The following is a 15,831-nucleotide window of genomic DNA, read 5'->3' as shown; positions in this document are numbered from 1 at the left end:
TATCTAAGTCAGAGGGAACGGAACGTGTATGTTTCATTTAACTTGAAAGATGTGTAGAGAGAAAATCCCGATATGGTATGGCGTTGTAATCTTATTATGCCATCTATGTCGTGAGATTGGGAGAGCGAATTGTAATTATGATGATGAGGAGAGATGTGATAAGTTGGAGTGAGGTGAGGTTGGCTGGATAGGGAAGGGGAAGGGAGAGAGATGTATTGGGATTATCGAACTTATTCATGTCTTCCAGTACAGAAAGATGCAATGATCTCCTTATATTGATGGGGAAATAAAGAATAGATTACTTATGTAATTGTCTTGATGGATTCGAAAGATGAGACTCTTGAACCTTTCTTAAACGAGAGATTGTTTTGCTTATTACCCGAGGACTGGATACCTAGATGTCTAGAAGTTATTAGCGAAGGGGGAAGTGGTTGGTGCATGAGTGAAAGATATATCATATCTACATTTGGTTTCGACATGTTCTGTAGGATAGAAGTAAGCTTATCTTGCGAGATTAGTTTGGGTTTGAATGGGTGATCGGTAATAGGAAGTGATCTGGGGAGGAAGAAGCATATCTATAATTTTATGTAAGCTTTGTGCTTCATACGTACGCTCCTAGACACTGTTAGACGATTCAGACAAGATCTAGGGACTCGGAGTGAAAGTTCATACTTGTTTGGTTTAAATTCAATATCGATACCTACCTACTCGAAGGCTATAGCTAGATACTTACAAAGCTTGTTTGTGCTACTATTGATTTTGTGGTTGTGATATCAATTGGCATATAAACATTTTGATAGGGGGATGAGCGAGGAGGGGACTTTAGTACCCGCTTAACTTTCTCTTATGTTAAGTCCTGTACCATAGTACGTTATCCAGAATCTAATGGAAAAGACTATTGAAACATTCGTTCGTTTCAGACTAGCGTTACGCACAACTATAGTTGGCTGTAATTTTCCCAGAGGAAGATAGTAAGCCAGGGGCTAAATCACCAACTGTTAGGACTTCTGTGATAAAATATAAAAGACTGATACAATTCCATGCCCACAATCAAATTTTGGCACACTGATGTTACGCGATTGCTATCTGCAAGGTCTCGAGTGTCACCCCTGAGGTCTATCAAGTGGCTTCGATATCGCACTACCTCCTGGTCTGTCGGCCGAGGCCTAGTGGCCACACCAAACTTCTTACAGCTGCCTTTACGCAGCGTATCAGCGTGCCAGCTTTCGGTATTTTATCCGCTTTAGGGTCGTGTCGTCATTGACGAAAACAATGGTATTCCAATTGTATATTATGAAACGAGAAACGAGGCTTTTCATACTGTGGCTGAATCAGCTTCGCCCTGCCCTTAAAGAATTTGCTAGGGTACTGTGTATGTATTCGATCACCTTCAGCCTGTCGAAAATGCCCCTGCGTTGACAATGCAAGTAGTTTATATTCAACGGCATTATTCATATGGACATAGTAATTAGCATTATCTCAATAATTCATAATCTTATTACGCATAATGTCAGAACTGGCTGCTCTTACGGAAGTCTTTTGTGGAGAGAACCCCATTGTTGAGTAAGTGTCTGGCTCTGAACTACAATATCTACAACTAGCTAAAGCGCCCTAGTATTGTCGCAGTCCATGGACTTAATGGAGACTCGGTCAAGACATGGACATCAAAGACAAACAATAAGTTCTGGTTAGGCGATGCAGATATGCTCCCCTTGGCCATGAAGCAATCTCGAATTCTGACATTCAGATATAATGCTGCCGTCACTGCGCTTTTTGGAAAAACTTCAGCGGATCGCATCCTTCATCATGCTCAGACGTTGATAGCGGAATTGGTAGCCGATCGTCAGGTATGTAGAAATTCCCACGCCGAGGATACGAAAATTCACATGTGCTGCAGATCAATGATGCCGAACACCGTCCCATTATTTTTATATGTCATTCACTGGGTGGCATCATCGTCAAAAGGGTAGGGAAGATGTGAGATTCTTCTATCAGCTCTGGCTCACAAATATTTATAGGCACTGGTGTATTCATTCAGTCGAACCAGTAAAGCGGTTGAGCACCTTCACTCTATATTTGTTTCCACCTACGGAATACTCTTTATGGGAACTCCGCATAATGGAAGCAGCCTGACGAGCTTGGCATCCATGAGCCGACGAATGATAGATGCACTTCTGCCGTCGAAAGTAGTTAGTACCGATGGGCAACTGCTAGACGCGTTGAAGGAAGGGTCCGAAACGCTCCAAAATATCACCGATATGTTCATCCCGTTGATGAAGCAATTCCGAATCTATTTCTTCTGGGAACAGCAGAAGACAGATTTTGGGACAAAGTTAGATTACGTATGTATTGAATTCTTCAATCCGCTCTATAAAAGCCTCCAGGCTGATATCGATTAGGTCGTAGAAATTTCATCTGCCGCTCCAATCCTGGACAGTATTGAGAGAGCTGGACTGCCTTATGATCATTCCAATATGTGCAAATTTGCGTCTCGATCTGCAGGTGGATATACGATTGTGGTGGCAGCATTGATGCGATATTCTAGAGATGCACCGAAGACGATATCGCGGAGATGGGATAATGCAGCGGTGATGTTTATGTCGGCGCGGAAGAACGAGGCCGCAGAGTTGTGCGGTTGAGGTAGTGGAATGGGTCGCAACGTATTTGTATTGGGATTTTTCGGCCGCGAGAGCATCCGCTGGCTTTTGGTACGGATTCTGAACTTTATGCTATTATTATCATTATCGTGCTCGTTAAAATCTTCCCGTACTTATAAATGAACATTGCATCCTTCTTTGATTGAAACCACCAATGTCATTGTCTGTTTCTCCACCCCAGTTAACTCCACTTTCTCGTTCGCAGGTAACTTTACTCCAGGATATTTTCGTAGTATTCTTACAACTGTATAAGCGGCCTCTGTAAGAGCGACAGTCCACTTGAAAAGAGTCAGCGTTGCATAAAATTGCCCCTTCATACTCGGTTATAATTCCTCTTTTTTGCATTTGTCCTTGTAATTGGGCTTTGCCTCATAATTTATTTTGCCGTATGTTATCATGTAATAAATCAGACAAGAACTTACTACCGAGACAGACTCTTGGTCCCCCATTGAATGGCAAGTATCCCCATTTCTGATTTGTTGGATTGTCGTTCATCGGCATTTGTTCATTCCATCTCTCGGGTCGATAGATTTCAGCATCCATGCCATAGAGATCTGGCCTTCTATGCATAGTATAGACACTGTAGGCAACGGCGGTCCCCTTTTTGATGAAAATCGGTGATTTCCTATCAGGTCCTCCTCCAGTTGGTAGGATTGTATCGTTCAAAGAAGTTCTCGTATTGACAGGGACAGAAGGATACAGACGAAGGGCTAAGATATATTTTAGCATTGATCGTTTGACTTTTACCAATGATAACTCACTTTCCTTGAGAACATTTTGAAGGTATTTCATATTTCGTAGCTCTGTTCTATTTAACTCCGAGCAATCTCCAAGCAACGCGACCTCTTGTTTGTAATTGGGCTAGAACTTTCGGATGGCGTACAAGGAGGGAAGCTTGTCAGTAATGTTAGCGGAACCTTTTAATAACAATACTTTAACTCACAATGTCCAAGAAAGAAGGCAGGCGGTGGTATCTCTCCCAGCAACAAGGATATTGACAATTTGTCCTCGCAGTAACTCACGATCGCCTTGCATACTCTTATCTACTGATCTCAAGAAGTCATATTTCTTATCGGTCCCAGCCTCTGAATCTAGTGAAAGATTGTGTTCGATAATTTGGTCAGCGAATTCGTGCACTTTGCTACAGGCTTGGGAGAATTTCTTCCCTCCAATAAGCCAGTAAAGATCCAAGAGCCGAAATCTCTTTACAACGTATTCTTGTGCAGCATTAAATGCGCCTGCAAAATCTTGTTCGTTTGTTGAATCTGGGGATTTGAGACTATGGACAGATTGTCCCGAACAAAAAATGCAGTGGTTGTGTCAAGTGTGAGACGAAAGAACAATGGCTGTAAATCAACGACCCCTCCTTCTTTAGGGAGAGCATCAAGCAACTCATCAACAGATTCTCTAAAGACTTCCAGATCTTCGTATTGCCTATGGACAAAATGTGGTCTAAGCAAGTCTCTGGAATGTTTCCAAGCTTCGCCGTCCTGAATAAATATTCCTTCGCCAAACATTGGGAAGGAGATAGCACGCCGCGGTCCCATTCCCCAATCTATTTCAGGCATTTCAAGTCAGTAAGATTAAGCAGATAGATGTGGGAAGGTAATGGAGAGCCAGACCCGAAAATTTTGTGGACATGATAGCTTCCAAATTGGCGGGATCCACGGTACCATAGGCCGGAGTCAACAAGAAAATTTGCTTCAGAGTATAACCGGTCTGCCTGAAGTGGAAGAGAAACAGCTCCATAAGTCTCGATTCATTATCGGCTCGAAATATCTGCTCTAGACGATCGATTCCAAGAGGTCTCTGGTTTTCGAGTAATGGAGGCGAAAGGCAACCAAGATTTTTTATAATAGCGCGTGTTTCCTATCATTATAGCCTCATTAGTATCGTTATATAACTATTTCTAGGGGACGTACCTTATTCTCTTGGATGCGACCGATTACCCATCGTAAACAATAAACTAAGATCCCAAGTATAACCGTGTTTAATACAAAAGCCATCTTGTCATATGGGATTTTTTTTGAAAGAGCGAATAAAAATCAGGCAATGAGCAAAATTCTAGTAGAAATCAAAAGCATAGATCCGAGGAAATAATTTGAAGTTCAAAAAGCTATTGAATGACCGTTATACAATATTGCGTGTTGATGTAGGAACATAACCAAAACACAAAAGCGAAACGTGACAAGACTACCAACTAAGAACACTCCAATAACGCTCATTACTAGATTTGAAAGCTGCGAGTAGAATTAAAGCCTGTTAAGGGTGTGTATTCCTTCCTCATCATAGTTCCAACCGTCAGATGTAGATAGACACTTATCTTCATTTTAATCCAACGTTGAATCTACAGAGGTACATCAGCTCTTGATAATACAGGGGGGTGATTGGAGCGTATAGTGGATCATACTCTGTATATGCCCTGCTCTGTCGGTGCGCTGCATATGGATTATCAGGCTAATATATGCAATCGGCCCAGACCTACTGAATTGGAAGAAGAAGGGTTTCATCGCAGAAATCTTTACATTTGGAAGAACCAATGGAATGTCCAAGTACCATGCCCGCGCCTGTGCCTGGCCCAGATTTAAACGCCCGTTTGGTGCACGCTCATGACCTACACGGTTAACCGTGCCGCGAGACTGACTCTTAATGTAAAATGGGAAGGGTAGAAACCGGACATCACCCCTCGATTAGCTCTCTACGGAGCATATATATCTGATCCGATTGGTGAATCATGTACGGAGATATACGCATCCATTTTCTTTACTTCTCTACCCCAGCTTCCAAGGATTAGTTTGCATGGGCAGAATGATATTATTGGCGGGAAAACGGAGGCGGTGAGTCGTAAATAGATGAAAATAGTGATGCTGATGGTTTGAATGGAATGCTAATATGAAATCGATAGTAAAGGTGGTGTGCATACAGCAAGAGGTGAGTCCATGTTCAAAATGATACGCTGTTTGCGTAGTCATGAAGTGTGATAACCGGATCAATGCCTTGCTTGGGCTTCCTACCACATTCAGCGAGATAAGGCTTTTCCTTATTCCAACGATCACTCTCATCAATACAAAACTATGATTCAGTATGAAAATTAAACTCATTGCGGAGCCAGAATCACCAAATGTCGAGTATGTTGAGCTGCTCGTTAACGTTGTGTCTTTACGCTAATTTGACATAGTTTAGTGGCTGTCCATGGTCTCTGCGAATCATCATCTGAGACTTGGATGAACCCGCAAAAGCATAAAGCTTGGCTTCGAGACCCGGTTCTATTCCCATATCACACTCTCCGAACTCGAGTCTTATCCTTCGAATATGATCCGAGCCGCTTTACAATTCCTGGAAGAGGAGGAACTATATCAAATGGCATCTTAGATCTCGCAACGAATCTCATCGCCGAGCTTGACTCGTACAGACAAGCAAATGATGGTGCGGAACATGGACATCGTCCTATCATCTTTATATGTCACGGATTTGGTGGTCTCTTGGTAAAGCGAGCTCTTGCTTTATCGTGGAGCAAAACGAAGTCTGGAGTTTCACATCTTCGAGCTATCTATATATCAACTCATGGTATCTTATTCATGGGAACTCCTCACAATGGCCTAGATGAAACTTTGATACTGAACTCGGGGATTGACAAATATCCTGGCCCTAGTCAATTCATGCTCAACCTTCTCACTGGCTCGGATACTATTAAAGAAATCACAGATTTGTTTGCTCCATTGGCCAAGAGATTTGCCATTTACAACTTCTGGGAGGGACTAGAAGCCTTTTTTGATGACCAAGCACAACAACCAGTTTATATTGTAGATGCGCTATCAGCTGCGCCAGTCTGGGAACAAGTTGATAAATGTGGAATAATGGCAAACCACTCAGGGATGGTCAAGTTCAGTACAAAGAGCGATCCTGGGTATATTGTCGTCTACCAGGCTCTTGAAAAGTATATCAAGGCTGCTCCACGAGTGGTAAGTAGAAGATGGGAGCAAGAAATGGAGCGAGTTATCGCGGAGCGCAAACAGGAGGCGGATGATCTTCTTCAAGAAATACCTTCCCCGCCTTCACAAATCCAAGCAATTGAACCGTATATCAATGTGCACTATATGGTACATCGTTGTTCTAGTAGTTATTTTGTAGGTAGAACAGGTCAAGCAGACAAGGTGAAGGAGATGTTTGGTGACATTACAACAAACCCTCGCTCCAAACATAAAATATTAGTAATTCATGGACTTGGTGGCTCTGGCAAGACACAATTTTCGCTGAGATATATAGAGAACAATCGTCACAGGTACGATCTTGATTTTCAATCTCGATCAATATTGGAGTTTTGCTAATCTTTGCAGGTATTGGGGAATTTTTGGATTGACCTGTAGCAACGAATTAGCTGCGGAGAAGGGTTTTGCTTCCCTTGGGGAGAATGCACAAAAAGCGTCTTCACTTGAAGCGGGCATGCATTGGTTGTCGAACCAATCGACATCATGGCTTCTCGTCCTCGATAATGCAGATGATCCAGAAATGGATCTGTCTAGATTTTTCCCTGCTGGCGGCAATGGCCACATATTGGTGACGACACGCAACCCTGGTGTAAGGATTCATAACACGGTTGGGTATCTTAAGTTTCAGGGAATGGATCCAGAGGAAGCAATTACATTACTTCTCAAGCTAGCTTACCCCGAAAAGGAACCCAAATTCCCTCTGGCCCCGCAAAATCGACAAATGGCTGAGGGAATCGCTTCTGAATTAGGTTATCTAGCACTCGCTCTTACTCATGCTGGCGCTACAATTCGTCAGAATATATTCACACTGGAAAGGTATTTGAAATACTACCTTGGCCACCGCAGGAACATGATTCGCTCTCGTTCAGTCAACAGCTGCACAGATGCTAACATTATATCAACCTGGGAAATTCCATTCGAACGGATTGCAAGCAAGAATTCACTTGCCCACAAAGATGCTGTGGAATTGATACAACTTTTTGCTTTCATGCATTTCGATTCTATCCCAGAGCAATTACTGCAGAGATCTTCGGATAGTATAAGGAAATTGAAAAGTTCCCTCGCTATTTACCCAGCTATTCTTAAGGTCAAATCGATGTGGAATGAAGATTCCCAAATTCGATTTCGCTTAGCAATGAATGTTCTGTACGACCATTCAATCATTGATAATGACCACGAAAAAAAAGTCTGCTCTTTACATCCGGTTGTCCATCGTTGGGCTAGGGATCGACTTAACGATACGCAGCAGAAAGACTGGCTGGGATGTGCGAGTTCAATCCTAGCCCATTCAATCTCGTCAAATTTCGAGATGTCGGAAAGGAAGTTCAGGAAGCAACTTTTGCCTCATATTAGTTCTTGTATCAGTGCCTTAAAAGATATGTATGGATCTCTTCCAAACAACATCGAGCAAGCCGCAGAATTGGAGAAATTTGCTCTAGTCTACGCAGAGAACGGGCAGTGGAAGCATGCCAAGCCACTTCAGGAGAAGGTTGTAAGGTTCCGGGTCAAAGTGCTGGGTAATCAACACCACTCGACCCTTCAAGGGCAGCGAAACCTTGCAAGTATGCACTGGGATCTTTTCGAAGTACAACAAGCCTTGCGACTCCAGTCACAAATACTCCGAGCTCAGTGGCGATCACGCCCTTCGATCTTTTCTTGGATAAAATGTCCTTTGAATCCAATACATACTTCATATTGTGTTGCTCTTGACGAATTCACTCGCACTTTGTGGCTCAGCGGGCAGCGAGAAAAATCACGTCAGACTGGGCAGCGTGCAGTATATGGACTCACGAAAGTACTGGGACATGATGATCCACAAAGTCTGAACGCCATGTTCAATCTAGCACGAACATATTTACATCTTGGCGAATTTGAGAAAAGTCAAGAGCTGCTTGCGCAGGTTGTTCAAAAGAGGGAACACTGGTTTGGAAAGGAACATCCTGATACGTTAATGGCACGGAACGAGAAAGCTATGATCTCAGTTATATTGAAGCAGGACTTGCTTACAGCGGAGAGCGAAATTTCCGATGTTCTTAAGGCGCGGAAGGAGACTTTGGGAGAGGAGCATGCGTACACCTTGTGGTCAGTGAATGATCTATCCAAAGTCTACTGTGCAACCGGTCGCTGGGGCGAGGCAGTCAAGAATTTGCAAGATATTCTACCAGTTGTGGCACGTACTTTGGGAGAGACACATGTCGGGATGATAATGACGAAATCCAATTTAGCACGCGCATATATTGGATGCAACAGATGGACCGATGCAAGAAACATCATTCAGCCATTACTGAGTGAAGTTCCATCCCAACATCCAGATTGGTTTCATATCAATCAAGAATACATCTCTATTCTACTGCGCCTCGATGATATGGACGGAGCCGAACGCAGTTGTAACGCGGTGCTTGATAACCTAGTTCGATACTCTACGTTTGGACTAGCGCATCCATATACCTTAAGCATTGCGAAACAACTCGAGAAGATCTACAAAACGCAATGGCGTTACGAAGATTGCGATAAACTGATCCAAAGATTTCCTTCGCTGAAAAGATCTTCGCATCCGAACAAGAATCTTCCTTCCAACCCCGATTTGCTCCCTGGAACAAAAACTATCTCGACACCAACGAATCGCAAAATCTATCACTCCAAGACCTTTTAACGGCCAAGAACACGAATTTCTCGCCCATCAGAGACTTCTGCTCTACTAGTCCAAGTAGCTCACGTATTGAAACGATTTTGGCAGTCGTAAGATAACGAGGCATCGATTCGACCCCTCACAAAGATATACTATCCTACCAAGGCAAACTTTGAGAGAAAACTGTCCTCTCTTATCAAAATTAAGAACCACTGGTGATTATTCTTCCCGTACATAGATTTACTTCATACCACCAGAGAAATCGCAAGACCAAAGCAGGATATTTCTATAGACCTCCCCATCTTCGGAAGCGAGAAGGGTGATTATTTTGTATCTATACTATTCAAATATATATACTATTCTGATATCACTATAATGATAACACATAACACATCAATATCAATCTAATCCTAATACACGCCCATGAAGATCCTGTGCGCGAGGAATTTTATAGTGAAGCATACAACTTGCTCGGTTTCCATGAAGTAAGATCCTCAATCTCAATCTCAATCTCAAGCCATCCCCTCTACATACACCGCACCCATCAATCAACTCTTTCCCTCAACACGATGCAGTCAATACCTATAGTAGCCTAGCTTTATACAAGTAGAAAAAAAGAAGAAGAAAAAAGACAGAAATTCTCAAACGAGATGACAGTAATCCTATCATCTCCAACCCGAAAAGCCACAGGAGGGAAAACGCACTTGCACATTCCCCGTTCCAGACTCATCGCGAGCGCCGGAGCAACTCTGGGTGGAAATCAACATGTGTACATCAACATCCAAGTATGAATATTGAGTACCTAAGCGAAAATAATACACTTTTAGATTCCGCTAAAACCCAGATATATACTTACAGAAAGTCTTTAATTACAATTACAATCAAAATTTCCTTCCAATGACTCTCATGATAGTTCCTCTTCATAACGAGGAATTCAGTCTTCATTGTTTTCCCAAAGCGGCGTACGCATTTTCCTATTCGGCTTGTCGACTGACACTCCTCTTACTCATGCCTAGATTCTGTAACTCCATACCCTCGCCCAACCCCCCACTCCTCCCTTCACCTTTCCAACTTTCTCTCCTCCTCGCCATTCCCGAACCAGGACCACCTGCTTGAAATTCTCCTCGCTCGGCTCGTCCTTCATCACTATCACCCTCTGTTTCCAGCACTCCTTTCCCATTTCCTCCACTTTCTCCAGAATTATTATTCGCCAGTACACCCTCCCGACCAACATCAGCACCAGTCGAGAATCCCTCCTCCTCAATCTCTTCTCCATGATTACCCCCCACACTAATCATCGTAAACGGACTCGCTGTCGCTCCATCCAATACACTCAATTCTTCTTTCGTGAACCACCTTGGTAGCGCCCAGATTCTAAACAGGAAATCAACGCCAGAATGATGACTGGGAACCCAACTGCCGCGATTGTCTGTGTGATGGCAAACGTGGCTCCGAAGCCAAAGAGTTGGATTGCGACGAATATCCAGATGGCCGATCTGCGGGGAAGATGTCGTAAGGGATCAGACGATGGAGTCAAAGAGGAATCTTTGAGAAGGAAGAGAATTTTAGTAGTTATGCCATTGCCGAGGAGAGCTTGGATACCCATAACGAAGAAGAGACCTGCCAAGACACCTTGGGGTATGAGATGAATGACTATGAGGAGTGGGCCAGTCATGGTTCCTAGGGTTAAGAGACCTTGGGCTAGATTGCTCACTCGTTGCTCGACGACGTGGGATTTAACTGTTTTGAGATGACCCTTTGAGTCTCCTGATTCGTCGGTATCGGCAACAAGTTTGGTGACGCAAAGAGACTCAGTGTGGAATGGAGCTTGTGGAATAAGACCGTTCGGAAAAGGAATTCCCAACAGGCCTGCTATACCGGTCGTTAAACCGAGGAGAAAAATGTCCCAGTGGAAACCAGCAGGCTTTCGAAGGGGAAATTCAGTTCCTTGGGCTATCAGAGAAGATACTATGCCAAGTCAGTAACGGAAACTTGGTGTTGGGATGGATAATTCATCATTTACCATTATGATCGAAGTAAAACAAGATTGTGAGTAAAATGGCAAATGGTATAGCAATAAAAACATCCGAAACTCTAACGTCCCAAAAATGTACAAACCACCCTCGATCGGTTGTCGGATAGAAGGCTCTACTGGTAGGTAGTGTACTTAGATCTACATCTCCCATCTTACCAATGTGTACAAAGCCAGTAAAAAATATGATAGTAAGAGGAGTTCCGTAATCTTTGATAAAAACTCGAACATAGTGTTGAAACAATGGACTGTCTCCAATAACACCGCACAAGAATGCAACGATGGTGACGAGTAGAGCAATAACAATAGAAAGGTAGAACGGCTCACCCGAGCCTTGACGGGTAAGGACTTGAATACCTTTCTGAAGGTAGATGAAAGCTACGTAGAATCCAAAGATATCGCAAGAAAAACGCGTGACATAACGAAGTCCATTGCATGAATTGGTAATGGCGAGTATCCAATGCATCACTAGGGACCATCTACTTCCGTTAGTCTTCGCACACACAACAAATTTTTAGATATAAAAGATACTCACAATCCGATTAGTGCTAAAAATGCAAAATAATTTGCCCCCGTGGGAACAATAATATCGTAAACAGTACTATCTATATTAGCATCAAATCAAATGCGATCTTTACACAGTCATACATACTAGTTGAACACAGTGATTGGCCCGGTAACCCCTACAATAACCAAAGGTTGAGCGGCAAATACAGAGAAAACCACTGATCCCAAGACCGAAGCAAGGAGGACTTCATTGACTCCATAACTCATATTCGTCTTTGTAAACCTTATATCCTGATCAGACCGAATTTCATCATATATGTTCGACAATAGACTTACATATCCAAAGAAAAAGCCAGTGCAGGCAAGATACTACCAAGTAATTAGCTCATTGTCAATAGCCGTGTATCAGCCCATTTCCATGACCTTTCTCCTCAGAACCCGGAGAATCGACCTTCAAATGGATTATCAACGACGTACTTCGCAAAATACATATAGATCGTGGCCGGCACAACTCTATAATCCCAAGCATCCGTCCAATCACTCCAGTAATATGGCGCCCTTCTCTTCAAATCATTGACCATGCCTCTAAAAAATCTAATTTTATACCATTTCGGGACATGTTTGCTTTTCGCGGAAGCATTTGTGTTCGCTGCCTGCAGACCATCATATTCATTGGGCGCCTCCGCACTACGCGATGTAGAATTTGTGTTACTGATATTTAAGGAATTGAACCGATTGCGCCAGGATTTGGCTGTAGAGGTATTTTGGGGAACTTGATGGGAATTGGTGGCGGAGTTGTGAGGGAGAGCACTAGGGAGCGAATAAGAATTGGAGGGTTGAGTAGCCATGTTGATTATTTTTTAATTCGGAGAGTTAAAGACTGGAGAGCAGCAATTGAGACATCGAGATGTATATATACAGGGGATTTGGAGGAGAGTTAGGTTGGAGATAAGTTGAAGATAAGTTAATTGAGATGTCAATTTGAATTTATTTGTTTTCTGGAAGGCGGTCAAACGGATATGGAGTCCCTTGGCATATTGTGGGGTATGTCGATGATGATGATGATGATGATGATGATGATGGGGGGATGAAATCCTGGCGTCGCCTAGAACCTTTCAGGTCTCAAGTTTAGCCGACCAATCACATGCAACTGAACATCACACTACATACAGCAGTTGAGATTTTCAATAAATTCGGCTCAGAAGACAATAACAATCCGAAGAAAGAAAACGCTTTAACCTACTTGCTGTCCACGTCAGGACAGTATGTTTGTGGTATAAAGGCACGATGAAGCTGTACTTTCCAAACAAAGCAGGATATAAGATGATGTGTTTGTAAACCTTTCACCACATAATTCTTCTGTAAAGTAGATAGCAGAATATTCCAGCCCAAGTGTAACAAAGCCTTGCTTAGAAATTGCTATTTACTATTATTGAATCATTTTTCCATATCGAATATGGAATATTGGGTATCTTCATACGTGTGGTTGTATCTATCGTAAAAAAATCATCGCAATCATATCGTGAAACCTAACGGCTGGAGAGAACTGCTCTCTTCGTTTCATCTTCCTTCACCCATGTCTCAATCCTTTCACCTACATTTCCGACCAAACTTTCGTATTGCGGCCCTGGGAAGAAAAGACCACAATGTGCCCCAACTTCATCTACACCTTCCATATAAACTCGGACCCAGCAGACGTCTCTCTTTCCTCCAGACTCCGCAGGCAGCATACAGAACTTCCTGTCCTTCTTCGGCTTCTCCGTCTTCTCCGTCTTCTCCACTTTCGCGACATTTTCTTTTCCTTTAGGGGACTTAGAATTCAATGCAGCTTGCCGCTTTTCCTCCTCTTTTTCTTCCTTCAATCTCTGCTTCTCTTGAGCTTTCATTCGTTTCTCCTCTTCTTGTCGTGCTTTCTTTTCTCTTTTCTCGATTAACTTGCGACGATCTTTGAGAGCACTTTCGCGGTCTTTCAAGGCTTGATTATAAGCTTTCATAATGCGTTTGTGCTCCTTTTCTGCGATTTTTCGAGAGTCCTTGTCTGTGTAAAGGCTGAGGTCTATTGGTTGAGGTTCCGTCGGTGCATCGGGAATAGGAGGAAGTGGAGGCTCGGTGGATATTGTAGGTACAGTAGAGTTCGCATCGTTCTTGTCATCAGCATGTGATAAAACCACCACAGGTATCTCTTCGTCTTCTCCAATGGGCATTGAATCGACGTGTTGCATTTCTGGTAGTGGTGGCGCATCTTCTTGAACTCCTGAGCTATCACCTAGCTCTTGCATCTGTTCCTCGACTTGCTGCACATGTATGTCGTCGGCAGAATCAATATTGGGATCCGTCGTAGTTGTGTTTTCCACTGATGTTAAAGGCTGAATTTCAGAATCTTGTAGACTTAGACTACTCATTCCTGCCTCCGATGCGGCAATATTGTCATTAAGAGGTACTTCGACAGCAGAATTTTTTGGCGGCTTCAGCCGACCAGTACTTGCAGTATAGTAATTCACGAATCTTCTTTGAAAGCTTTGATTTCGATTGGCAGGATTACTTCGCTCAGCAAGATCATCAACATCTTCTAGAGCACGCAATTTGGAATAGCGATTCATCATGCCAGGATAATCTGCTAGACAGCTACCAAATTCTATATGGGACATAAAGTACTGTGAAGTTGCCGAGGTTAAGCCACTCAGCTTTCCTGTTAGCCCAACACCTTCAGCATGCTTGTTGACGAAATGTAAGAAGTTTTCGAATCCTTTTCGTTCCGGTATCCTAATATCATTGGGGAAAGGGGCGTTGTAATATGGATCATTGGGTGGTGGGGTAGCCAAAGATGTCATACTTTGTGCATTACTTCCTTGATACATCGTATTTGAATCTGAGAGAGTGGCTGCAAGACTTGCTGTAGATGCAGGACCATTTATCGACGGCGAACTTGCCCCAGCGGGTGACAACGAACCTGTTCTTGAACTTGGAGGATCTGGCGCGGGTCTAAAGAGACTTCCAATTCCACTAACCACAACTCCAGGATGCATACCTAGGAATGGGGTATCAAAGCTAATTGTTCCCAAAATCCTATGGCGAAAGCGTCGATTTGCTGGAGGAGATGGTGATTGAAGAACAACCTCAGCAGAAAGAATCCCACCCATACTATGACCAAGTAAGATGATGTCTGTTAGAGCACCTTCATGAGGCTCTAGCCTAGTAATGGACTTCGATTAACCGTGAAATATGATAAGAGAAGATATTCTTACCAAACGCTAAAATCATCTCGTGCAAAATTGATCGCTTTTCTGGACTTGTACCTGGGATAAATCTTTGTATGAACGACATGAGTAGCTTCAAGCGTAATACTTAGAAGATTATGAACATGAGCAGGAAAACTTTGGAAACTGGTTTCGTTGCCCATAAACCCGTGAATATAGATGAGTAGTAATTTGCGACGGCCATCTCGATTAGATTCCGAAGGCACTAAAGAGTGTGTAGAAGATGATCTTGGATCGTTTGAACGCCATTGCTCTGAAATAAGTTCACTCCTCTTTGCATCGTCATCTGTGTAGGGCGGAGGGGCCTGAATAGACTCTCCTCGTGGTGGAAGTGGGGGCGGGGTATCATATCTTGTTGTTGGACCTTCTGAACGATCTTGACGAGCTTTCTCTGCTAACTGAGCAGGAGTAGCCATGTTCTTTTTGAAAGGAGGAGGGGGGCGGGGTTTCAAGTGGTATTATCTCAAGGTACTTTGTTCGAAGTAAAATGTGATTGCGATCTGAATATAAATCACTGTATTGTTGGTGATTTGTGTTCATGCAGAGATCATACGCGGATTGATACGCGGATTGATAGATTTCAAGGTTTCCGTCAGGGGCTGTACAGTGTGCCATTATACCTCGTGATGCAAAATGCCAAATGATGTCTTTATGCGCCACCAAACGAACTTATTGCATAGACATTCACAAGATTCTGCATAAAAACGTTTATTATGCATAATATTGGTTTTGATGTTTGTTATTGGTGAAGGTAAAGGTT

General features: G+C 43.1%; 5 protein-coding genes across 5 annotated transcripts; 2 read left to right on the top strand and 3 right to left on the bottom strand.

The window, feature by feature from the left end:
- Nucleotides 1–1,507: 1,507 nt before the first annotated feature.
- EAF02_009585 (uncharacterized protein) lies at nt 1,508–2,639 on the top strand (the record flags this gene model as incomplete). The annotated part of the gene is made up of 5 exons (XM_038905633.1): nt 1,508–1,563; nt 1,616–1,847; nt 1,898–1,966; nt 2,019–2,342; nt 2,400–2,639. 5 exons carry the CDS (start codon nt 1,508–1,510, stop codon nt 2,637–2,639), a joined length of 921 nt encoding a protein of 306 aa, XP_038754691.1.
- A 131-nt stretch (nt 2,640–2,770) lies between these two features.
- Nucleotides 2,771–4,663, bottom strand: EAF02_009584 (uncharacterized protein; the record flags this gene model as incomplete). The annotated part of the gene is made up of 7 exons (XM_038905632.1): nt 2,771–2,935; nt 3,093–3,367; nt 3,419–3,465; nt 3,601–3,936; nt 3,999–4,212; nt 4,280–4,526; nt 4,580–4,663. The coding sequence occupies 7 exons, from the start codon at nt 4,661–4,663 to the stop codon at nt 2,771–2,773; spliced, it is 1,368 nt and encodes a 455-aa protein (XP_038754690.1).
- A 1,078-nt stretch (nt 4,664–5,741) lies between these two features.
- On the top strand, nt 5,742–9,299 carry EAF02_009583 (uncharacterized protein; the record flags this gene model as incomplete). Its single annotated transcript, XM_038905631.1, has 3 exons — nt 5,742–5,785; nt 5,836–6,939; nt 6,995–9,299. 3 exons carry the CDS (start codon nt 5,742–5,744, stop codon nt 9,297–9,299), a joined length of 3,453 nt encoding a protein of 1,150 aa, XP_038754689.1.
- Nucleotides 9,300–10,249: 950 nt separating this feature from the next.
- On the bottom strand, nt 10,250–12,662 carry EAF02_009582 (uncharacterized protein; the record flags this gene model as incomplete). The annotated part of the gene is made up of 7 exons (XM_038905630.1): nt 10,250–10,649; nt 10,721–11,243; nt 11,299–11,786; nt 11,843–11,908; nt 11,960–12,097; nt 12,151–12,183; nt 12,292–12,662. 7 exons carry the CDS (start codon nt 12,660–12,662, stop codon nt 10,250–10,252), a joined length of 2,019 nt encoding a protein of 672 aa, XP_038754688.1.
- Nucleotides 12,663–13,165: 503 nt separating this feature from the next.
- Nucleotides 13,166–15,596, bottom strand: EAF02_009581 (uncharacterized protein). The gene is made up of 2 exons (XM_038905629.1): nt 15,060–15,596; nt 13,166–15,006 (listed from the first exon to the last, which is right to left on the bottom strand). Exons 1-2 carry the CDS (start codon nt 15,485–15,487, stop codon nt 13,344–13,346), a joined length of 2,091 nt encoding a protein of 696 aa, XP_038754687.1. The 5' UTR covers nt 15,488–15,596; the 3' UTR covers nt 13,166–13,343.
- Between the last annotated feature and the right edge of the window lie 235 nt (nt 15,597–15,831).

The sequence above is a fragment of the Botrytis sinoallii genome (genome assembly GCF_014898435.1).
Source record: "Botrytis sinoallii strain Bc 23 chromosome Unknown BSIN_020, whole genome shotgun sequence".
Taxonomy (NCBI): Eukaryota; Fungi; Ascomycota; class Leotiomycetes; order Helotiales; family Sclerotiniaceae; genus Botrytis; species Botrytis sinoallii.
The sequence above is the reverse complement of the archived record's forward strand: the minus strand, read 5'-3'. Positions and strand labels throughout refer to the sequence as shown.

Coding starts and splice junctions, on each gene's coding strand:
- EAF02_009581 (XM_038905629.1), bottom strand. CDS start 15,487: ATGGCTACTCCTGCTCAGTTAGCAGAGAAAGCTCGTCAAGATCGTTCA. Junction 15,007..15,059: donor CGAGATGATTTTAGCGTTTG/GTAAGAATATCT, acceptor GTCCATTACTAG/GCTAGAGCCTCATGAAGGTG.